Source organism: Sebastes umbrosus, chromosome 6, assembly GCF_015220745.1.
Source record: "Sebastes umbrosus isolate fSebUmb1 chromosome 6, fSebUmb1.pri, whole genome shotgun sequence".
Taxonomy (NCBI): Eukaryota; Metazoa; Chordata; class Actinopteri; order Perciformes; family Sebastidae; genus Sebastes; species Sebastes umbrosus.
In genome coordinates, this window is record NC_051274.1 from 16,287,735 (window position 1) to 16,312,887 (window position 25,153).

Here is a 25,153-nt window from a genome sequence, read left to right on the forward strand (position 1 = left end):
TTTCGCTCCAAGAGAAGAGCTCCGCTGGGACCATCTTCAAGTTTTGCCAGAAGTAATTGGTACTTAAAATTGGAGTGCTGCTAAGCAACATTAATTGGGAAAGAGTCTCTGTTGGCTCAGCCATGGCATTACATTTTATGTGGATGATAGCACTGATGTTGGCTTTAACTGTCACTGTCATTTCTTGTATGTTGCTTATTGATGTGTAGTCTGTTTTTCATTATGGCTTTGATGGTGTTGAATGACATTGCCAGTATTCTTTGCATGGTTTACACTATTTGTTGAGTGTTTGTTGAAAGAATTCCATAGGTTTAAGTTTTTTTCTCTTCCTTCAATGTGAAAATCAGCTTGCAGAATGAATTTAAACTTGACAATAGTTTGGTAATTCTTCACTGTAACCTTTAATATTGCTTTTATTGTTTATTAAAGGAACATCTTGTTACATTTCGGGCACTATTAGTAGAAATGGAATATAACATTCATAACTATGTTTTCATTAGTGTATAATCACCTGAAACTAATATTCGTCATGTATTTGTTAGCTTAGAATGAGCCCTTCATGTCCACATAAGGAGCGGGTCCTCTTCATGGAGTCCACCATGTTGCTCCGCCATGTTTCTACAGAAGCCCAAAACAGACAAACCAAACACTGGCTCTAGTGAGAGTCTTTTGTGTTTTTACGTTACCTGAATGTTCTCCGACATCCTTGTGAAACTGCGGTAACGTCAGCCGCAGAGTGCAAAACCGTGATACTACCAGCTGCCATCTGACTTAAGTAGTGACTCCTAAAGTAGTGTTATTATGGTAAGGATGGCGTCAGAGTGAGGCAAACGGCGTTACCACGGTTTTGCACTCAGCAGCTCACGTTACTGAAGTCTTGGAAAGGGAGGAGTGAGTGGAGGGGTCCTCAGTTGGTTGCAATCTGCAACCACACCACTAGATGTCACCAAATCCTACACACATACCTTTAAAGTCAACATTGCTTGACTTTGCATGTAAAATAACTTTGCAGGGATAAAAAGGAAAAACTAATAATCCTATTTTATACCCCGAGTTCCATCTCACTTGATCTTGAACTCATTGATTGATTGATCTAAAATCACCCATATTTCTGTTCCTGTTCTATATTGCAACATATCAATCCAATATCGACAGCATACTCACTACATCTTTCCACTGTGGGAGGATCATTTGAACCCTGTGTGCCAAATAGTTTTTCCAGCTTCATATAATCATCTTTCTTCCTTCACCTGGTGAGGCAGAGTGAAGGAAGGTTTGTGAGGGGCGACTGCACCATATACTAAATATAGTATACCCACAGGGCATCATAAAGAAGAGCCTCAGCCAAACAGAAGCACACCTACCGTTTTCTAACAGCAAATCACTAAATCTTTATTTGGTAATTGCGCCCGTCACTAATCCTGTTTTAGAGCCATATCAATTAGATTTTCTCACCTCATTTTCCCTCCAGCTCTTTCATAGAGTAGTCAAGGCCTATTGTCTCCTATCTCACACACAAGTAGCTTGGACTATAACAAGAAGTATCCATTTGGCTGATATCGATGTGGCCTTCTCTCCTCCCGTTCTCTTTCCACACAAGCTCAACATTTATGACAGCATAAACAAAAGTGCTGTTTTCACCTTCTGTTTTCACCTTCTGTCCGGCTGGGAAGCAGCTGAATGGACAGATCAATGATCGTATGAAAGCCGATTATGCAGTTTGTTTGTGTGTGTGTGTGTGTGCTCGTGCCTAAGTGTATGTGTGTTTCCGTCCACGTCTTTATACTTGTGTTTGTGTGGAATCTCGCCTTCTCAACTGTATCGACAGTTTGTTTTGCACCCAGTAATTATGGCACAAAGATACACTCATTATGTCTCTAAGTGTGCGCCACTGCTCAAACCCACTGTGAAGGGAAAAAAGCAGATTAAGCAAGCGGAATACACAAAAACAAATGAGCACACAAATTAGGCTTCTGCAGTTCTTTATTCTGTTATTCAATATTACCATTTTAATTGTGAAAACCCAATTCAATTTGACTGGGGACTTGGGTTTTCTAATGTAATTTGATTTATAATGGACTGTGGTGGGAAAGGGCTTTTCAACTTATATCGCTATTGTAGTAAGCTCCCTGAGAGGTTTGAAGCCACAGGCCAGCAATGAATGGTGCCCACGGTTGAAAATTAATACATTTAAAGAGTGGTGCATTATTTTTATTTTCTTCTTAATGAAAAGCCTCACTTTTTAGTTCAATGCACTGCAATAAAAGAACTTCAAAATGCAAGAGTTGGCAGAAAGGGGAAGAAAAACAATGAAAAGGAGTTGTGTGTGCGTGTCAAAGGGTTGTCTGTAGTGTTCAGGGCATTAATCACCCACAATCCTCCCTCACCTCTGACCCTGTCTTTTAATTGCATCCGCACCTCCTGTTCCACTCCTGCTGTTTTTCCTCACCTTCCTCCTCAGATGCCCCCCCCCCCCCCACATGACAAAAGTGTCCACTGGACCTAAAGGAGACGATATGGACCAAGTTGATGATTCTTTAGATGTATGTTGCCCTAGCGGTTTTTCTTCGTCTCCGGGTTTCTATTTATTCCACGCTCTCTTTTCCAAACAACATCACTGTTCAGCAAGTTAAATTGTCCTTCCCAGAGGTGATGTTCACATTTAGATTTAAACCTGCCTGCAATTCTTTACTAGTGAGTCCCTTGTCCGCTCCGATGGGAAATCGAGGGAAACAAATAGATAGACTTGTTTGATTACTTTCTATTCACCTCATTGTTATGCGCTTTGCCTTTCCCAATGTCCAGTCGATACTGATTTGCGAAGAATTAGTTTCATTGTTTGTTTCTCTGTAAACAGATAGATGACAAATTGAAGGAAAACACTGAATAACTGAGTGGAGAACGAAGCATAGTGAATGTAGATGCTTTCATACAGGGCGCCAGGGTGAATTGTATATTCTGATGAGTATGAAAATGATGTGAATCATGTGCTACGGCCTTCGCAGATACCAGAACACAACCGAACAATTCAATAGGAGGTGGTTTGACACCACTGGCCACCATTATGTACTTAATGAAAGAATATCCTTTGGACCAATGGTGCTCATACCTCTAGTAGAGTTCACAGACTTGTAGAATCAATGCCAAGGACCATGAAGCTGATCTGATACAACATGCACACACAAATTTACAAATGTTTCAAAGAGGCTGTTTCAAAAGACTTGAAAATAATGTCGTAGCTCTGTTTTAGTTTATTTAGTTTATTTTTGCACAACTTAGAGGACCAATATGTAATATATTTACTGGAATAAATCATAAAATGACCATGATACGTCATCAGAGATTAAAGAAACATGCTGAATTGAAATACTGGCCTCTCCGACAACAATGCTAGAGCCAGTATGTTCTCCTTTGAAATCTCCATTCCGGTCCAGAACGTCTCTTTTTGTTTTGGCCGGTGTGATCCCGTCCACTGCCCGTTTCAACAACCCGTTGCCACATATGAAACAAATTGGCACACAAACAGCCTTCTGCAGCCATGAAAGCAAGCACACACACTGGATCAACACAGATAACATAACATTAGATTCTACCCGACCTGAAAGGCCTCGGCACATCACTCTGTGGTCCGTGTGCAGCTGGTTTATCAAGGCAGCGAGTAGTTGAAACACACAGCCGGTGAAGTGATTCTGACTTATGCTGCTGGCCAGAGGCTTACGCGATCATGTCTGGAAGGTAACTTTCAAATTGTGAAAATTGACGCTAACTGCTATCAGTCACACCAGAGGAGCGGATGGACCACGACTCCAATGTTTTGAATTTGGACTGCTGTTACCCATTTTAAACGCTAGCTGTCAGTACTACATATTGTTCCTTTGAGAACACACAAACATAACAAAAATAACAAATAATATAGAGTGCAGGAAGAGGCAGAAAACCCATTGGGCTTATTGGTAGCCTCCATCTAAACAATATTAAAATTTCACAATGTCATAGAGAACACAAGTTACTTTTTTAAGGCAGCACTCTTTAAAAAATCTGCAGGAAAAAAAGACATAAATGGTGAAGGGTGACGAAATGAAAGAAGTTGTGGTTGGAGCAAGAGGCAACATGTATAATGAGTGAGGGTTTTGTGTAGAAAATCTCTCCGGGGGAATATGGATTATTTACAGAGAGATGTGGAGCGCTTGTATGCAGACTCAGCTCGACTGCCAGGGAGGCAGGTGCCAAACACTAGGGCAGAAAACTTGTTCTGGCAGAAGCAGACAGTGCCACCTCCTCCACATGTCCTTCTTTGACCGCAGCCAATACCGGAGTACGCAGCATCTGGGACCCAACCCACCAGACATAAACACTGTCTCACACTGTCAGACCTGATGCACCTGTGGGTGACAGTTGCCTTTGTGTCTTTTAACTGATGTATGCAGCAATAATGTCTTTTTTTTACTTTAGTTCAATAGATCTTTAAAAGAAATTGGTATATAAACATGAAACAAGAGCTGGCAGTTGATTGATCGAAGTGTGTGTTTCAGTTCCAATTATACTGTCAAGAGCCTGCAGGCAAGGGTCATGTGACCAAATGAAAGGAAGTGAATCACAGCATTAAGACAATGCAAAGTTGTATGTTAGAGGAGGGGAGGTTAGGCGTGCAGACATTGCCTGAGGCTGTCTGACCCCAGGATCGCATCGTTAGATCCAAACCAGTCAGAGAAAATGTAACGGAACTAATAATGACGGATCCTACTGACCTTGAGCCCTCAGCCTTGCGAGCGGGAGCAAGAGAGATGACTTAGCCTTGACTCGAATGGTCAGGCGTGGAGAATGTTTGAATATACAGCCAGCTTCCTAATGAGCAGCCTAATGAGGCACTGACAGGACTTTCGTCTCTTACTGTGCTGTTGTTGAGCCAGTGATCGGCCGTGACAGAGGGAGCAGACCCAATGACTCAGGGAGACGACTTGCCAAAATCTGATTTATTGAACGATAAACTTTCCTCCGTCTCGGCGTCGTTACTCATATTAGCAGCTCGCGTGATGCGAGATATGACTCAGTCATTGAATATGATGTATATTAGAATAGTTCAGACAGACGCATTGTGCTGTTGTCTCATGCAATGCAGGCTTTTCCATCCCCGCTGACACTGTTATTGTGCTCTGTTGTCACAGATCTAATTATCTGTTTTCAAAGCTTTTCACTTTATGATTTTTCTCCCCGCTTATCGTTTTTTCTGGTCCCCCCCCTCCTCCTCCCGATTGTGTGACTGTACCGTTAAGTGTTGTCTTTACTGGTTTGGTCGTAACTAAGCATCTGCCGTGTATCTGATGCACAGCATGGGCGTTCGCAGCCACAAATCAAGTTCCAGCAGGACTTAAAATAAATGAGGCTCAGTCCAACCCGTGGAGAACACATTTAGTACTTGCAGTGTGTTTATTTGTTTGTTTGTCTGATGTTAAACAGCAGTGATAATTAGTACCAATCGTTGCTTTTGATAGTTTCATTTGGTCAACTTTTCGCAGTTTGAATCGCAGCCTAATAAACCCAAAACGCAGGTTTATCCACTTTATTTTCTCCACAGCGGTCAAGGCCAGCTCACTGGGGCCCACATATTAAAACAGACTGTAAGAATTGCCTCGCACCTCGAGTACTTCTCATTACATGTTCTTGGAGGGGGAAACTTTTTCTCCTCGCCGTAATTGCTCTCAGCTTTGCCTAGCTGCGGTGTAGATGGAGAGAAGCGGTTGAGGTTTCTGACCACTGACACTCTTGACACAGTGTGAGAGCTCTCTTAGGCTGTTAGCTGTGTTTGTAGTCATCACACGGCTGTATCAAAATGCTCTTCCATCCTGTTTACGGCGGACGCCTGGAGATGTGAGACACGCACGCTCTCTGTACTGTTAGCTCGCAACCACGTAGCCTCTCTTCCATCATACTGTCCTGCCGTCTCCCTCCTCTTCCATGTGCCAAGAGATGGAGCTTTAGGCCAGGGCTGACAAAACGGCGTCATTATCTTAGCGTTAGCGTCTGCCCACGCTCTGCCTCTCATTCATTTCACAGCTAGCCTCCTAGCCCCAGAGGGAGAGATGGATGATGTGGGCGAGAAAGAGAGTCCAATCGAAAGAGAGGTCTCTCCGTCTCTGATTCTACCCTTTTCTTCCCCTCCTCTCTCCACACTAGTCCCCATCTACTGCTCCCTCATGGTTTACCAAAATGCATGATGCCATTATTAGGATTCCCGCTAGCACCGAAAGAAGCAGAGAGAGAAAAAGGATTTGGATGTTTGAAGAGAGAAAAGGTTAAGCTCACCTAGTAGCTAAGTCAAAAGAGATGCACGACTTTTTCAAACTAATGTAGTGCAGTAGCTATTTGCTGTGTTTCACACAGTCAGTGCCATCATGCACTTCACAGCTCAAGGTTCCTTCCATACAGAATGACGCAAATAGGTTCACAGACAGAGACTTCAAAAGCTGGAAGCACACTGTACTCGGTGTGCGTTCAAAAAAGTGGAAACGCTTGCCAAATGCGAGTGGACACACTCAGCGAGGCGAGTCTAGTGGAGTGATTGTCGCCGGAGTGTCACCGGAGTAAGCGTGGGCAGGAATGAGAAAGGACAGGGCACAGCAGGCGCAGCCCTTTAAATCCAGCGGTGAAGTCTGAATCATTTGCTCTTTAATGGCAATCATAACTCATTGTGCAGTTGTAATGCGTTTCACATTAACAGTGTGGGAGCTGGCTGGGGCTCATCTGTGCCTAATGCGCTATAGCTACAGGCTAAGAGCGCTCATCAAACACTGTTCAACTATCACTTCCTCCTCTTAAAGTCTTTTGTTTACTTTGTGCACTCCTCACGCCCACACCGCGACGAAACTTTCGAGAGGGCCCGAGACACCTCTCGCAGCGTATGGTTTTTCTGCTCCGAGTCTCTCGAGACCGCGGTTACCTATATTTAGCCATTAGAGGTTATATTTGCTCATTATTTTTTGTGAGAGCAGTGCAGTGAAGTCTCACTTGTCAGGGAGCAGAGCACCTTCTGATGCTAATGAGGTGATCTCGTGGCCATGTCTATAGGCCATATCCCAGGAAAGTGTCAGTCTGGGTGTAAACCTTTGTGCTTTCGCTCTACTGGAGGCATCTAGGAATAGAAGCAGCACAGGTGAGGCTTTGCAACCAGGCAGAGCAGCGAATGAGAGGCAATGTTTGTGTCAAAGGGGTGATAGATAATGATGGATATGCCTGGATAGCGATGCTAGCGTGCACAGATCGAGCCAAGACAATGACGCTATGCAAACACATTCAAGGTGTTTATTGTCATTTCGGTCACGCAAGTACAAACGTGTGAAATATTTCTTTTCTCGCTCCATTAAAGAAAAGCAATAAATAGCAAATATTAACAATAAATTGTAAATATGATACATATAGTATACAGTAGGTGTGTTTTTTTGCAAACACACAAAACAATGAATTTGTCCAATAAACACATAGTGACTGGTTGAAACCATAGAAATGAAATAGGAGAAGGGTCATTGAACTGTTTGCTGTGGTAATTTGACTAGTACAAAAGATAATGGCGAATGTTGTTGGTTGTTACGGTGACAACAGAACAAACGTGAGTTGGGCCGGCGAGTGTATGGTCGCAGCGCGCTGGGAAAAGAATGGACGCAGCTCCCGAAGACGGCTGGCTGGCTAGTTAGGTAGCTTGTCCATGAGTTGGTCCCTCTCCAAGGCGGTGGAGGGTCCGGTTAGACCCGGCGCTGCCGCTGGCCACCAGTTCATTGTTCAGCTCATTTTTCCGTAATCAGTGCAGCATCAAATCATGGCGGAACCACCAAAGAGCGTATATTGCCAAGAAGTGAAAGTCAATTGTTTGTTGCATTGCAAAATCAGCGCCCAGCAGCAAAGCTACGCTTGAGCCATTTTGGACTGAAAGTGACTACCGGACGCCAGTCAAACGTCCACATAAAAAGTGTCGTACAAAAGTAAAACAGAATGATTTCTATTCTATTGTCATATTCTACCAAATAAGTCTGTGTTGAACTATGAGATATAGATATAATAAGCGTTTTCAGTTCGAAATGGCGGCAGCGGCTGATGTTAAAAAAAAAAGTTTTGCCTCTTTGCTTATATACTCTTTGGAACCATCCCAAGAGCTAACTAGCTAGCTGTCCAGTAACTAGCTAGCTAGCTTACTAATTCCATGAATGATTCAACGCCACTCTGGTTACGGAAAATGCGCCGAACAAAGTTGTCACTCATCTGGTGATAGCTATGTGCTTTCCTCATCTGTGACAAGAGTGTGTGGATGAAGCATTTAGTATTTAAATTGTACTCATTTACTCTGGCTCTATATGCTTTGTAACGTTACTACTCTACTGCTTGTTTCCCACCTCAGTGAGTCTGCGACTTGACACAAGTCGATTTAGTTTATATGGAAGTTAGCCCGCTACGATAGTCGCTATGGCAACGTTAAACATAGAAATTGGCGCCCCTCTGACCATCCTGCTACAGAATGGGATGTCCATTCTACTCCTATTCTAATTCTATGGGTTACACCAAACCCAGAGCACTTGTGGCACAATTTAATTTGGTTTCTTCCACTTCACGACTTGAATGCATGTTTCATTTCAACTGGACAGTTTCCACGCTTTTAATTTAACAGAGATTGGATTTACTTGTGAGGACTACGTGGCATGCTATGACACACACACACACACACACACACACACAGTTGTCCTACCCTGACCATGTTTCACCCACACCGGCGCCATCACTCGGTTCAGTCCTCCCCCCCGGGGTTAAAGAACCACCCCTTCACTCTCTCCATGCTTGTTTGCCTGAAGCGTGCAAGGATTAGCTAAAGCGATTATCACAAGCTTTTGCAGTTTTGTGAAGATGAATCATGGTAATGCTACACTGCGAAGCGCCTCATGCATTTCTAAACCCCCTTCTACTTGGTTTGTGATTTTCCAAACTCATGAGGAGCCAGTTGGCTTCTCCTCACTAAGCCAGGTGCAGGTGAGTCAACTCCAGCCAAATTGGCACTTATCACGTGCGTGTGTGTGTGTGTGTGTGTGTGTGTGTGTGTTGTGTGTGTGTGTGCGTGTGTGCGTGTGTGTGTGTGTGTGTGCACATACTGTATACACACATGTTCGACCACACACACACATTCAAAACTCCAACTCAAAATCATGTACAGTACAGTATGCACGGATACGCATAGACGTACAGCAGCAAGTTTACACTATTCTCACACACAGTGCATAAATCACTTTGACAGTTCAAAGTATTTTATTCTTTCACATTCCAGACTTTTAATACAAAATTTGCAGCTTTGTATTAACATGTTTTGACTCTGTCACATATCCTTTGGGGACAACATGCCTTTGGCAATTTTTGACATTGCTACAATGCTGTACATCACTACAGCATGTTTGCCTAGGGGCTTTTTTGACTTCTAAGTACCACATGCCGTTTTACTGTTATGAGTGCAGTGTGTGCAAATGTCCAGACTAAATACAAAGTTCCAGTTTAGTTAACATTCAGCCGTCTATGTAGAACTTTATTCCGTTTCCTCTGGGTCCTGTTTTTCTACAGTAAAGTTATTTTTCCTCTTCCCATTTCCACCGCTCATAGTTCCAACTACACATTAGCACCTCTCCTGCAGATGGTGCGGTCTAATTGTGCAGGCTTTTTTTGCCGTTCTGCAGCCTCCCTCCCTCCATGCCATCTTCCAGGCTGAACAGATGATCACGGCCTCTGGTTTCTCTCCCCGGCCCAAAAGGCTCTGGAGGATGTTCTCATTAACAGGACTTGTCAGAGCAACCTGCTAGCACTGCTAATTTATTTCCCCCGTACACACAAAACATACCATAAGCAGACCACACACACACACACACACACACACATTAAACTCACACTGATGCACATGTGCTTATTTATGCGTATATCCCTCACAACCGCCGAGGCACACACTTGCCCTCCTCTCATAAAAGCCCACACACACACACCACACGGCCTCTCCAATAGCGCTCCAGGGCCTTCTCCTGCTAGATTGCACAACAATTAGCTGCAATGAAGGTTAGTGCCGCATCTGACAGTCTGACAAATGATACATGTGCATTTGTTTGTGAAGCATATGTGTTTGTTTGTGTGTATACTGGCGGATTTGTTTTGGGGGGGGGTAGAGGAGAGGGGTGGGCTGTTAGGCTGCTGTCTGTGTTCGTACCTCTGGGAGCCCTTCTCTGCCAGCCGCCTTCAGCCCCCAGCTTCTGTGATTCTCTCCACCATGCTGTGTGTATGTGTGTGTGCATGTGTTTGAGAGAAGCTTTTTCGGGTGTTTGCCAGTGTATAGGTGTTATACCTGACAGGCCCGTCATATCAGTGTGCACCTTATCAACAGTTGCAGCAAAGCGTTCCTGCATTTCACACTTTCACCCACAGGAGAGATATTTGGACCGTTCAACGCGTGTGTGTGGGTGTGTGTGTGTGTGTGTGTGTGTGCGCACACACAAACACATTCATGTGGACACACTAAAAACCACTCAGCCCCGTCATTCTTCGGGCTATGCCCTGTTATTGTCCATAAGCCCTAAGACACATTTAGCTGACAGTTTTAACACCCCTCTGTCACGTCTCTGTAAAGGCCGCTCATTCAGCTCAACAAGAAGGTTCAGGGCTGATGCATAATAGAAAAACATCATGTACTCACACACATAATGACACAGATGCCCTCAGGAAGATGTTGTTAGTAATCATGAGTGACTAATGTTTCTCCTTTAGCATGCTCGATGACACTGTATTCTAGCTCGCAGGTTTATACACACGCGTACGCAATGCTGTATGGACTCCCGGATGTACCCACGCACACGTCATTTGTTGAATCATATTATCTTACCACAATTAAAAGGTAGGAATTTATTCTGACTAAACTCTGATCATGTGTTGTAATAAAAGAAAACCTTCAAACAAAAAATTCTTGCTTTGAGGGTTCTACTCAAGCAGCAAAAAATAAGTCCAATAACAAAAAAAGGTTTTTGTCCGTTTTGCGTGGAAGAGATTTTGCAAATATCGTGACGTTTAAATACAAATTGTAATGTGTTAAGAAGTCTGTGCACCTTTCAGGGCTTTCTGCCAGAAAGGGTTTATTTTAACCCAAAACACCATACTTTTCTAAACCTAACCAAGTGGGTTTGTTAAGGAGATTTCTGGCAGCTGAAGGCAAACTTCTCCCATGTGACACTTACTTCTACGATCACTATTGATAATTGCTAAAGTGTTCTTACTCTCGTTTTCTTGGAGTCATGTCACTGATTCGGCCGTTTGTTGAACTTTCAGCTCAGTTCCTATCTCAGTGAAACTTCAGACCCACTAATTGCATGGTTCAGCCATCGTAGTCCACCATCAGCCCTGGATTTAGGGATCACAGCCTGATGGCTATCTTTCAAGGGAAAAAAAGAAGCGATATAACCTCTTACTCCTGAAAAACCATGTTCCTTACCCTCCATACAGATTGTGTAATTGCATGTATGTTTTTCCACGGTTTAAAGGCTAGAGGGAATTCTGTGGTTTATGCTCTGACCCCTACAATTGGAAAAACAGAACCTTTTCTTAAAGTTTTGATGGAGAGATGTTGATTAGATTTGAGAAATGCACCCTGTATTTCCTCCAGCAGTTGGGGAAAGCAATTTTGTGCTGTTTGCTTCCTTGGGGAGGCTTGAGAAAACAATATGAAAATGATTTCTTTTTCTTTACAACAAGCATATTTGATGCTTGCAGGCAAACACTGAAATAAAGGCAAAGTTGAAGCCTTTGTTTTTTTTTATGACCCGTACAAAGCTGCCTTTTTTTAACACTAGTGTATCTGCATTTTTCCTCATGTTTTCCAGTGTGACAGACAATATAAAGCGATGCAGCTGTTACTGTAGTGGATAGGGACTGGGTGGGGATTCGGAACTGTTCCAGAGGAGGTTGATCGATACAACGGATGGAGAGGAAAGCACGCGCACACACTAGGAGTGGGCGATATATTGAATGTACCCGCTTGTTCAATGTGGGATGTGGTAAATGACTATATCGCGAACATCGAGTACAAATATTGTCACTTAATATTTTTAAGCCGCCGGCATGAGACTTGCTTTGGCGTTTAGCTTCTCCTGCGGCTTTCTCCCTCTAAGAGACACACTCTCCTGGGCGAGTGTGTGTGCCGTATGAGCATGGATGTGTGTATGGGGCGTGTGTTTTTGTATCAGGAGGGAAGCAGGGAACAGGGAAAGAGCGGAAGAAGTGAAGCGCCAAAGCGAGTTTATATGTGTTTAGGTCAGAAAATGTGATGGAAGATGCCAGCCTCTACTTCAAAATAGACGGTCAAACTAGCCCCCACGTTTTTTTGAGGTACGTGTATATACTAGGCATTACGGAAAGAGCCTGTAAGAACTGTCTTCAAAATAAAAGCAACCCAGAACTGACTTCAGAATAAAAGTGATCTTCCGGTGAATGTGATTTGCAATTTCACATAAGTTCAATAAGTCAGTCTGTCAGTTAGTCTGTCAATAATGAATAAAAAATAAACTATGAATAAATATTAAATAATCAATCAAATTAATCTTTTTTTAAAATACCACCTGCAAACTGTATTTTGGAGAATAATTGAATTTAAATTGTGTTAATAATTTGTCAAACTTAATAAGAATACATTTCCAAAAACCAATCTGACTTCAATATGACAGTTCACCACCTCAGAGTGTTCAGATTAGTTTGCTAGAAAAATCACGCTGGTATTATTGTACGCATCAAAATATTAAATCAGGTTATTTTATTTTATTTTATTTTATTTTATTTTATTTTATTTTATTTTAGAGAAAATATGAAAATATATAGATATATAGTATTTTGTATCGCAATGTAGCCTAAAATTATCGAGATATTATTTATAAGCCATATTGCCCAGCCCTAACACACACACACACACACACACACACACACACGCACACACATAGATGACTTTGAGATCGCTGTCCTAGACAAGTGGCACCTTAATCTTGGTTGCTCTTGAGGGTGGACTGAACAGACAAAAGGGTGGCGTAAGGTTAGCAAGGTTAGAATGCATGAAAGCAAACCCAAATCCTGCAGAGCCTGACCTGATGCAAATCGCTGACGGCAGCAGTCCCTCTCAGAGTAAACTGTACACTACCAAAAGACGAGACGGCCATCAGCCCTCCCCGGTCTTTCTCCAGCCTACATCAACACCACCTCCGACATCCTCTCTCAAACCTCAAGAGCCATGAGCAGCCCTGCAGACGCCAGACCATGTTACACAAACACACACAATGCTGACCTCAGTCTGCTGCACAAGTCCTGGTTGGACAGTATCAGATCGCTTGCTGCAGGGCTTTAGGCATTGCAGCATAGTTGTACATACAGTAGAAATACAAAATCTGGGCCAGGGCTCAGATACATTGTATGTTTCAAATCGGTCATTGAATTTGTATCGATCCAGAAAAACTCACTGAACCGCAACCACCAGAGCGTTTTACAGTTTGTTTTTTTCCCCCTGTAACCACAGAAAGGCAGGGTAAAAGGCCAAACGACTGCTGTGGGGGAATGAGAGGAGCGTAGGGATATGGGCTGTGGTTTGCTCTGTAAATACCTTTTGAATGTGTAACTAAGTATGTATGTGTGTGTGCGCTCCAGAGCAACTAAACTTGCTGCACAGGCTACTGCTGTAAAGAAAGTTGGGGAAGTTTGGGCTTACTTTCCTACTGCTGTTATTTCCTCTTCTTTTTTTTCCCACAAAGGGGCTTTTCTCTTCCTGGGAGACGCTTTATTCCGCCTGATCCCTCTCTCTCTCTCACTGCCTTCTCTCCTAATCACCACTAAAGCCAGCCCTAATTGCCAAAAGACATGATTGTCTCTCCTTTTCTCATTCTCTCTCTTTCTTGCTGTCTCGCTCTCTCTCTGTCTGTCTTCCATTTTTTCTCACCACAAGTGCACAATGCAGACGAGGAGAAGTGGGAGATGAAGTTTTAATTATTAAAAATAATACATAACGAAGCAAATATGAATGGATTTGCTTTTGATTATGCTGAGGGCGTACGTAGCTACATCATGATAGCTACAGGAAATCCTGTACATTTTGAGACGGTCCATGTAAAACACTTATATAGTTGTCAGTCTCTGTGAGACTGATGTCTTTCATGTTGGTTCAATGCCAACGCCAGGCAATTAACAGGCATTTGTAGGCATTGTGCGTTCATATATGGTTTTGCCTTCTCTTTTTTTCTGAGCCATGCAAGCAGTAACACACTGTGATTGTTTGGATCAGCTCAGGCAACAGTTCAGGTCCCCTTGCTGGGAGAGATGGCTGAGAATTGATGAAGGCCAATCAGGCACTTCTGTGCATGTTTAGAGGAATACTAATCAGTCATTAGAGAGATGCTGATTAGTCAAAAACAATGTCTTTGTGGTCTTTGTGGTTGGCCCCTGTGAATATGTGTATGAATGTGCATGTGTCCTTGTGCATTATTGATTTGTGAGCTTAAACACTCTTGCAATACAGGCACAAATGCATTGCATATATTGAGGGCCCCTTAATGTATGCATTCTTTGCACAAGTCAGTCTGTAGACTACATTCAAGTTGCCACATACATGTATATCAACAATTACAGAGAAGCAGTCATTGGCAATGAAAATCTCAGGCACCCTCCAACAATGCCCATTTAAAGGTACAGTGTGTAGGATTTGGCGGCATCTAGTGGTGTGGTTGCAGATTGCAACCAATTTAGTACCTCTCTGCTCACTCCTTCCTTTCCAAGGCTGCGGTAAAGTGAGCCGCCAAGCGAAAAAATTGGGTAACGCTGTTCGCCTCGCTCATCCTTACCATAATAACACTACACTACTCCTTATTTCATGGGCTATTTGGGGATTGATACATTATTATTACATACTTTTATATAAAAAAAGTTGATTACCATGGCAACGGTAGAAGCGTCAAAGCATCCAAGTCAGCCCTAAAAATAATGCAAGTAAAAAATAGGAATCTAAGACATAGAATATTGCAATATAGCGATAAAATATAGCATATATAAAATATAAAATTAAATGTATTTGTGGTTGACAGTCATTGCAAAATGAATAAACTGTAAACAGGGATGTAGTAAATGTGCGGAATGAGAAGTAATACACATACAGAGAGGTAAACCGGTTGTAAAACAGTACGTAAAAGTATATAAAGGTAAAGTGACAATAGTGATGAGTTCAAAAGTATTATGACTTGCGGAATGAAGCCGTCTCTGAGCCTGACGGTGCGGGACCGGCTGCTACGGTACCGTCTGTCTTGTGGATGGGGTGGTTGGGGTGTCTGATAATCCTGTTGGCCTTCTTCCTGCACCGCTTGGGTGTAGAGGTCCTCCATGGATGGCAGCATCGCCCTGGGGATGTGCTGAGCCGTTTTCATAGTTGCCATACAGGTGGTGATGCAACCGGTCAGGAAACTCAATTGTGGTGGAAGTTGCAGAGTATCCTGGAGTCCATTTAGTGAATTTCAGAGTAAGTTCTTTCCCTCCTACTGTTGTGAAGATTAGGAAACCCCCCCACACTGTGTCTATCACCTTCCAGCAGCCTAGGAAATGTCATCCTTTTCAGCATAACTGCATCCCCAAACTGAGTACTGATGTTGATTCAGAGCAGAAAGTTTGGACAACCGACTCACAAATTTGAAAGTTGAACTCAAAGTAGGTGTACAGGCAAAAATAATTCAGCCTGTAACTAGCCAACAGTGCACGCCAAGCCTCCAGCAGCTCTGAGATCAGCCAGCCTGTTAGCACTAGTCGACCTCCTTCCAAGACTATTCAGCCACAGTTGCAGCAGCAGCCTCTTGATTAGCCGTCCAACAGCACCTCAGCTTTGAGAAGAGCCAATCGAGATGCTCGGCAGTGCATTAATTCATTTTACATACAATGTGCAGTGTGGATCTTTTAATTAGAATATTATTTTTTTTCTGTAAAGCTGGCTGGCAAGTAATAATACCACTTCCATACATATTAAAAGTGCATAACACTTCAAGCCCTTTTAAAAGAAAGAAATTTGACTTTGCACTGCAACTCATTAGATTTTTTAAAATCAAGTCAACTGGACTATATATATATATATATATATAAACAGCACCATGTTGTCCACACACAGCAACTTTTTAATTGGTGTTTAACCGTTGCTGACAGAGAAGGTTTAAAATAAGCACAGATGTTTTGAGGAGGCGTATGACCTCCACACTTGCAGGAGTGCCCACAGATTTACAAAGCAGACGCATGCATACTGCTATTAGTAGCTTTGTGTTTGCCTCAAGCCCTTCCTTGCGTCTGAGCCTCCTCTCATTCATTCCATTAAAATTTAATGTGCAACGACAGTAATAACAGATAGGATTTTCTAGAAAACCAGGAGAGGTGTTTTGGGGTATCTGCAGCCTAATATTTCATGCTGACATTTTGGATTTTCACCCAGAGAAAGCGGAGCAGTGAAGTAAAGTGTGCTGGTGTTCAACCAAACAAAACACAGAGTAAAGCTGCTTAATTTTACATAAGACACCACAGGCCATCCATATCCAGGACACACACACAACTCTACATTCACTTTATGGTGCACAGTCCGCTGCAGTAGAATGGTGTTGCTGTACAAGCAAGGCAGGGAAAGTTTAGAGGAACAGAAACTAGGAAACAACAAAGTTGTTACATAACCAAAGTTCAAAACAAGAAAATATTTAAGTGCCCAGAACGAAAGCATTATTTTTAAAAGCTAATGAATTTTTTTTTCCTCATTCCTATTCACAATGAAAAATTCAGCTCATGACTACGAATGATCTTTTTTTCCCTTGCAAATTCTCTATTTCCTCCAAACCAAACAACACCTTTCTCTCACCACTGAAATAGAACAGTGAAACAACAAACTTTGTGAAGCTGTGATTAACATTAGCCATCATGTTTTTGTCTGTTAAATACTCTCACCTCATCTTTTCAATATGTTGTGACTTTGTAGTTGTCAAACATTACAGCAGTTCATAATTCCCTGTGTGCATATGGACATAAAATACACTAAAAACATAAAACAGTGAGGTAATTGAACGCAAGCCGCTTTGAAAAGTTGAACTAATGTGATAGCTTTGCCTTGATGCATACTTGACTGATAAGTAGCTTTTAGTTTTGTCTCATACTATATATATTTGTGCTTTACACAACCTCTGTTTCTTTTCATAAATAAGGTAAATGGAACATAGGAATGCACTGACTTTTTCAGTCCCGATACCTGGGCTTTGGGTTTCTGCCAATACAGAGTAGCAATCCGATACCAGTGTTTAATTAATAAGCTGTATAACTCTCTGTGTGGAAGTGACTGGGATCATTCTTTTATGTGTAAGGCAAAATCAGGCCCGACTTAAACATTTATTTCCCAACTTTGTAGAACAAAATATAACAAATAAATACATAGATATAAATTTACAAAATTATGTATTATTAAAATAATAAATTGTACACCAGCTATTTGGTAAAAAAAAATCTTTAAAATGAACAGGAATTACAATTCAAGTGTAAACAGGTCAAGTCAATTTTAATTGTATAGCCCAAAATCACAAATTTGCCTCAAGGGGCTTTACAACCTGTATAGGATACGACACCCTCTGTCCTTTATAGTGCGACCCTCTCATCGGATAAGGAAAAACTCCCCCCAAGAAAAACCTTTTAACAGGGAGAATAGAAAAAATGGAAAAAACCTCAGCAACAGAGGACGGATCCCCTTTCCAGGATGGACAGACGTGCAATAGATATCGTGTGTACAGAGTAACAACATAATGAAAATACAACATAGACAATCCATGTGACAAAAATGAATACATAATGTGAACATATGTGAGAAGGTGGATCCAGGACGATTTCAAGCAGCTTCCCAACTTCGCCAAACATAGCCAGAGCAACACAACCTCCTCTCCACCATGGAACCTAGAGAGAGGACCACAACCTAAACCTTTTTAATGCAGCAGCAAATTGGTCAAAACTTAAACAGGAATTAAACTTTCAGTATATAATGTATATAGTATATAAACATAGACCTGATTTGAATAGATCGACCCCATTGTCACAATACCCGATCCAACTATTTGAGTCAGTATAGGCCTGATATTGGTATCGGTGCATCCCTAATGGAAAATACATATTTAGTTTGATGTATTGTCTCTGAACTCTTTTTCTGGATACAAAATACAAAATTTGAAACAGCTCTGTGTTCAGTCTTTCCTTTCAGTTGGTGTTTGTGTTTGTGTTTGTGTGTTTAATGCGAGCTGGTCACTGCCATCATGCGTTTGTAGGTTTCTGGAAAGGATGGAGGGATGAGCCGCTCCCCATGATTGGCTTCAATGAACCAGCTCCCTGATGGGACTCTAACATCGCTTTAAACACCCTTCCATCAGAAGTTTGTCTCCCTTCATAGTGGATCAGTGGTGAACAGTAGACCTGGCTCTGTTTAGTCAGCCGCTGAGGGCCCAGCCCACTGTAGAGCCCCGCTCTACTCTGATTAGACCGCTCGCTCCCCACGGTGCTTCTGATCGGCAGCCATACTCGTCTCTCACCATCCGTCTCTTCATCCCGCCCTGTTTCCATCCCTCTGAGCTCCATCGCTCTCCCTTTGTCGCTCTTTTGCTCTCTCTTCCTCTCCTCTTTCATTCCATCCATCTATCCATCTGTCCCTGTGTCTCGGGAGGCCGGCCCAATTAACCTGTTTAAACAGCCATCTGAGCATCCCATCCATTCCAATGTGGCTGTGTGAGAGGGAGCCAGTTCACTGAGCCAGGATCCCCAGCGCCAGGCCCCCATCCGCTCCGCTGCCCTCCCCATCTCCATCCCCCACCTCCACCTCCCACTCCTCCTCATCATCATCATCTTCATCCTCCTCTTTCTACTTCCTCCTCTCTTGTCCTCAATGGGCTTGATTGTAGCCGAGATCCGGACTGGTATAGTACGAGTGGTTTCCTTACTGTTTTGTAGGGCGCGGTGACATCTGACGCATTCAACGCGCCGTACTTTGAACAATTTAAACGGCTGCAGCCATAAACTCTGCTGCCTCTGGAGAGCTCCACTCTAGCGATCTGCCTATGAGCTTCTTCGCCTCTTCTCTTTCTCCTCTTTAATGGTCTTTCGCTCATTTCGCTGTCTCTCTGATTGCCACCTCCACACACTCTCTCCATCCTTTCATCAATCTCTCTCTCTGCCCTTCCCTTCCCTTCTCCCCACCCTCTCCTCTCACCTTCTCTCTGTCACTCCTCAGCTTTCTCTCTCTCTCTCTCTCTCTCTCTCTCCCACGACTGTATCCCTTTCTCACTTCCCTTTCAACACTTGTCACCTACTTCCTGTCACGTTGTCCAGAGAACACCACAAGAAGGTCACAACTCTTTTCAGCGTTGCTCTCCTCCTCGTCCTTGTCTTGTTGTAGGGAGAAGGGAACTTTAATTAGAAAAGTGGGGAAGATGCGGTTTGGGGGGTGTGATATCATCCAAGCAACACGCCATTTCACCGCCTTCCAAGCCATGGTGATAGAGAAATCACAGAATATATTCCATCCATGTGCGGTAGCAGCATTTGTAACATTTCTGTGGTGTGACTGCTCACATTGTCTAGACGGTGGAGAAGTGCCGGGCTGGCTGCTTGGCACACTGGGGCGTCTGTGTTATTTGCCAGATCAATGCACAACCTGGGCCCACTGCTTTAGACGACTTGTTAATGTGCAGCACTGTGCCGTTGGGCTCCATTGCTCTGTTGTTGGCCGATTTTATAATCTCTCTTATAGCAGTATCGACCCGACTGAGTGAAAGAGGAGCTATTGGAGGTTTGTGTGTGTGTGTGTGTGTGGTTGTGTGCGTGTGTGTGTGTTGATGGAGGGGTAAAATTGTCACTGTCTTTTTCTTTTTCTTTAATTGGTGCGAGAACATGACCCTCTGGGTACTCTTTACGCAGCCTGTCACTCCATTTGTGTGTGGGTATTGGTGCAGTTAGTTCAGCTTGTCATTGTTGAGACACGAAGGCAATCATAGAGAATGAATGCCTACATACACACACACAGGGACCGATTATACGCCTACAGCATACACTACAACTTACCTCATTTATTGGCTCATCAATTTTGGCTTTTACTGATTTTCACTGAGAGATTTTTTTTTTACCAATAAACAAATAGCGAGCAGCATATTAAATCACCACAAGAGAGATCGTGGCTTAAACCTGCAATAGGCAGAATGTTTTTGGCATCATTGGGCTGAAGTTCCATAATAACCTTTCAGTATATTGTAATTCAAGTGTTCTGAGAGAAAACTAGACTTCTGCACTTCATCATGGCTCTGTTTTCAGGCTTTAAAAAATCTAGCCTGTGACGGGAGACTTTGGCCAATCATTTTCAGAGAGTCATTTCACGCTCTCTCTCATTTCAGAGAGAGAGCGTTGCTATCGGCTGTTCATTCATCACAGGCAGCTGTCAATCAGTCGCAAACTCCGATGAAACGGTCAAACTAGGCAGCGCTGATCAAATATGAATCAACATGCTGTTACTGTAATCCCTATTTCTCGCCTCAAATGTTTTCAGAAACATCTTGTAGTGTACTGTTTAGCTGTGAAATGAGAAAGTTTGCTCCGGCTGGTCGGTGCTTGGTATTTCCTCAACTGATTTCAACATGGCTGCCGGGCCACAAACTTTCTCATTTTACAGCTAAACAGTAGGAGTTTGCGAGTGATTGACAGCTGCTCAGAGACAGCAGGCTCCAGCTTGGCTCTGATTGGTTGTTTTCCTCCGCTCTGTGAAATCTTGCAGATGCCATTAGGAGCACCGGAGGACACAGAGGCACATGATTTTTTTCCAGATTACCTGTATCATGCAATACTGTCAGGATACAGTGATGTTTTATAAAAATAACTTTTTTTAATCATATTTGCTCCAATTCTACCCACTGCTGCTTTAAGACAAACCTATTTTATGGTGAAAGGAAAAAATTAAGAAATAAAATGGGATTTATTTTTTATTGTATTATCTTTGACAAACAAGTTGAGATGTAAAAAGGCACCCTGGGCAGGTCACCAGTCCATCATGAGGCTGTCACTGTACCGTCTTTGTAGTTCATGTACAGAATGTTCCCTAGATTTCATTTCTTTTTAATATTCAAAATTAACACGATTATTTTTGAAAGATAAAAAAATGAAATAATTAACCCTTCTTTGGTAGTTAAGACCCCGGCGTACACATGCATTCTTTGACTGCTGTACCAGTGGATGCGTGCCTCGCCCAGAGAGAGAGAGAGAGAAGAGACAATAATTGGAGGACAGTGAGAGATGGGACAACAAACCACCTGCTGCTTGTGTTTTTTTTCCCCACTGTTTGCAGATATGAGGACTTACAAATACAATGAAGCATGCTTTGAGTTTGAGTTTGATTTTCTTATTGTTATTATAATCAGGCAGCCTTCCAAAACTCTATTTGCACAGAGACGTTTGCCAACTGGTGTGCTTGTTATCGTCGCCCCCACCTTCCAAATCTAATCTTTGAGAATCTGCAAAAATATCGGTAAAAGAAATGAGATGGGATAAGACAAAAAAGGAAAGAGAATGAGACAAACAGAAAACAGCAAGCAGGCTTTTTTAGTGGTTTGTTTGGAGTTGAAGTGTTCAGCTACACAAAGAGAGAAACAATTTGATAAACAGCAGAGGCTTTTCTGCCTTTTGGGTTGATGTAATCCATCTCCTATGTCCCGTCTCCTCCTGTCTAGACCAGGACACTTGTGCAGCACCTGCTGCACTCAGTGTTGAAGAGCTGTCCCCTCTGACTCAGCGCTGAGTGGCTGTCTGGACGTTTCGCCTTAGAGAGAAGGGTACTGACATGATCGCTGGCATATTTAGGGCCAGACAGAACAAAAAGCCGGTTTTACTCACAGTTTACTTTCTGTAATGGAAGGCAGTTGTTTCAGCTGTCGTAGAGACGTGGGAAGAGAGGAAGAGAAGATGCGGCAGTGAGTTACGGCCTTCAGCCCAGGGTTTCCTACGATACGCCGTCTAGACATTGTAATCCCTGAGAGGAAACACTGCGGGCGCCGTGAGGGATGAAGGAGATGAGGATGGGAGGCCACATGGGCTACACTCATCTGTGACTCATCTTCTCATCTTCACATGAACTGCGTGAGAGTCTCATAAGAGATCAAACACAAGAGTGCACTGGCAGAGAGCTCCATACTGAGCTGGTACAACACAGTACCATCTTCATGTGATAGAAAATTAATTTTATGTCCATACTGAAGATCTTCTTTCCTGTCTCGGCCTCCCTCTGATTACTTTTCTGTCTGTGTACCGTGTTGTTTTTCGAGTATCATATCTTCTACTTATTGTATTGTACGTAATGTTCGGTTTTGAAGGAAGAGTTTTTTGATATTTCAAGCTCGTTTGCTGCATATTAGCGAGAGTTTCTAATCAATATAGTTTGAGTGTAGTGCCAGGAAGCTCTGTTGATTGAGGCTTGAGTTTCATTCAGTTCCTGCTCAGACAAATTGCTATTTCAGATCATTTCATTTTCTGTTTGAAACTATTATTTCTGTGAATGCAGTCAGAGTTCTGTTTTCTCTGTTTCTGCACAGCATGGTGTGACTTTGTGTCCTTGTTACAAATAACCTACACAAAATGTTTACTTGGAATATGCACATATACTTTATAAAGAGACATACACATACTTTTTGTGAGGGCATTTTTTTATTATTGAGAGTCATATGCTGTACAAACTGAAAAGTATTTTGAGGTGATAAGTGTTTTTCGGTTCTATAAATACAATTGACTTGACCATATACAGTATACACTGTGCGGATACTTACAAATAAGCCTTGCTTTGTAAGTGCAGGGAGACAATTCCCCGCAGGGTTGTTATTAGCAGTGCCTGGTTAAGTGTGACATATAAATGCCAAATGGTGGGCTCTACTAATAACAACGGTTTTAAAGGTTTTTTTATCTTCTCATACAAACACAATGAGCCAATTGAGGAGGATAAAAATGGTTGCGGGCCATTAGATTTGAAAATGTATGAGAAAACTGGAATTCTGAATCAAGATACACTCTGTTCAAATCAATCCCTTTCAACTGCAGCGCCACGCAACAACAACAAACCTTTTACATAAATAGAAGCGGATATGACACCTATCTCAAGCAGGTTTTTAAGTTTCCTCAAGCACATTTACAATACATTTATACTGACATGAAAACCCATGCATGTGTGAAAGAAAGCTTTAGAAAATGAATAGCAGAGATGCAAAGTTTATGATTGGAAGAAAATGGGTGAAACATGCAATGAACATGGCCATTCCCTGGTCTACAATCTATTTTTACGACGAGATAGTGATGTGTCAAGTGCTGCTTAGAGTGTTTGTGGTTTTCATATATGTCTTCTGTTTATTTCATCTCAGTGTAAAAACAAAGTGTAGATAGAAGAGGATGGGACGGCAATCCGGTGAAGGCAGATGACCTCATGGCTGAGAGCTGAGTCGAGCTGCCAGAGATAACTGGAGAAAGACTAGAAATACAGCGATTTGGCCTTCATATTAAAAGCTAAAAGCATAGTATTTGTCAGTCAGGGGGAAAAAAGCATAGTACCGTTAAATTGCCACAACACTAGTGGAATCAATATTTCCTGACAGAAAAGTGCAGTTTATGTTTGCTTTATTTATGGATATAAATGCAGAAGAGGCTGACAGTTTGAATGTTGTGCTTCTGTAGGTTACTCCCTGCATATATCATTTAGTTTCCCTTCTGCTACAGTATGCATTTCTTTAAAAAGTAACCAGTTTTATTAGTCTTATGGCCAGGGCTTCTTCTCTGTAATTGTAGCAGTTAATTAAGACCAATAATAATTAAGACCATAGACTATAATTAACACCGAACGCTCAATAAGACAGTTTTAGGTGACCAAAAATGTTACAATTAACTTTCATGAACTGAAAACACACTTTGAAACGGTTAACGACCAAAACTCAGACAACACCCAGACCAGATAATGTTGTGGTAGTGCCCTGTCAATCACAAGGCAGCCACACCCTAAAGCATACCCTGCTTTATGGTCTATTTGACCTTAAATGGGACCATAATTTACTAAATGAACATCATGCTGTATTGAAGAAGACTTGGAACTAGCGATTGAGACCATAAACTCATGTTTACAATGTTTACTGAGGTAATAAATCAAGTGAGAAGTAGGGTCATTTTCTGCTGGCTATTAGAAATAATGCAAGTTTGAGGCACTTCAGCATTGACTTCACATTTCAGACCCAGAGGTAGCCACCTGATTAAGAGCAATGTTTCACCCCCTCTACAATAACAACACACCACATCATCACATGGCAGTTGTTTTTTTTCACATGTAGTTGGAGAGAACAATCCTCAAGAGTGATGTTTAACCTATAACTAATGGAGACTACTGGTGAGATTAACCAGTGGAAAAAACAGTCACAATGATACAATCTCTTAAGTAGTCAGTCTACCACTTCCTGTACTGAGGTGTGTGTACTGCAGGTGTACTGTATGTGTGTGAGCATCTCTATGACTGAGAGCAGCAGTTTCAACTGCTACATGACGAGACAATGCACACTTTAATGAATAGCATATTAAATCCTCTCAATTCTCTTGTCCACAGTGAAGTTCGATGACTGCATGGGGAATGAAGCTGTGGTGTTCCAGAGCAGCGACCCTATCTTCAGCGTGCGGACAGATGGGTCCATCTTTGCCCAGGGAGAGGGAGCCAGCCTGGACGAACCGGTCCAGTTTAAACTGACAGCAAGCGGTCTACACACACATGCCTGGGAGACCGTGGTCCAACTGGCCCTAATTGACCCACCATCACTTCAACAAACTGAAAATGAGGTGAGTTTTTACTCTCACTGAGCACAAGCACACACACGCAAATATCATGCTTCAAATTTCAATTATCATGCCAGTTGAGTTTCTTCTTCCTATACATTTTTTCTCCAGTGGTCTGGTGATAGCAGCAGCCAAGAATCAGGTCAAAACTCCTTGGGGTTTTAGAGAGAGAGTGAGAGAGAGAGAGACGAGAGCAAAAACAAGTAGTGGTGGCACATGGCTGAAAGTGATAGAATCACAGTGCCACAAG

The 25,153-nt window shown here is 42.5% G+C and overlaps 1 protein-coding gene across 1 annotated transcript in view; it reads left to right on the forward strand.

The window, feature by feature from the left end:
- Window positions 1-25,153, forward strand: part of LOC119489326 (cadherin-4-like) — a 276,141-nt gene that overhangs the window by 170,534 nt on the left and 80,454 nt on the right. The window contains exon 4 of the mRNA XM_037771595.1: window positions 24,680-24,906. Within this exon, the coding sequence (XP_037627523.1) occupies window positions 24,680-24,906 (227 nt within the window). The remainder of the gene's footprint in view (window positions 1-24,679; window positions 24,907-25,153) is intronic.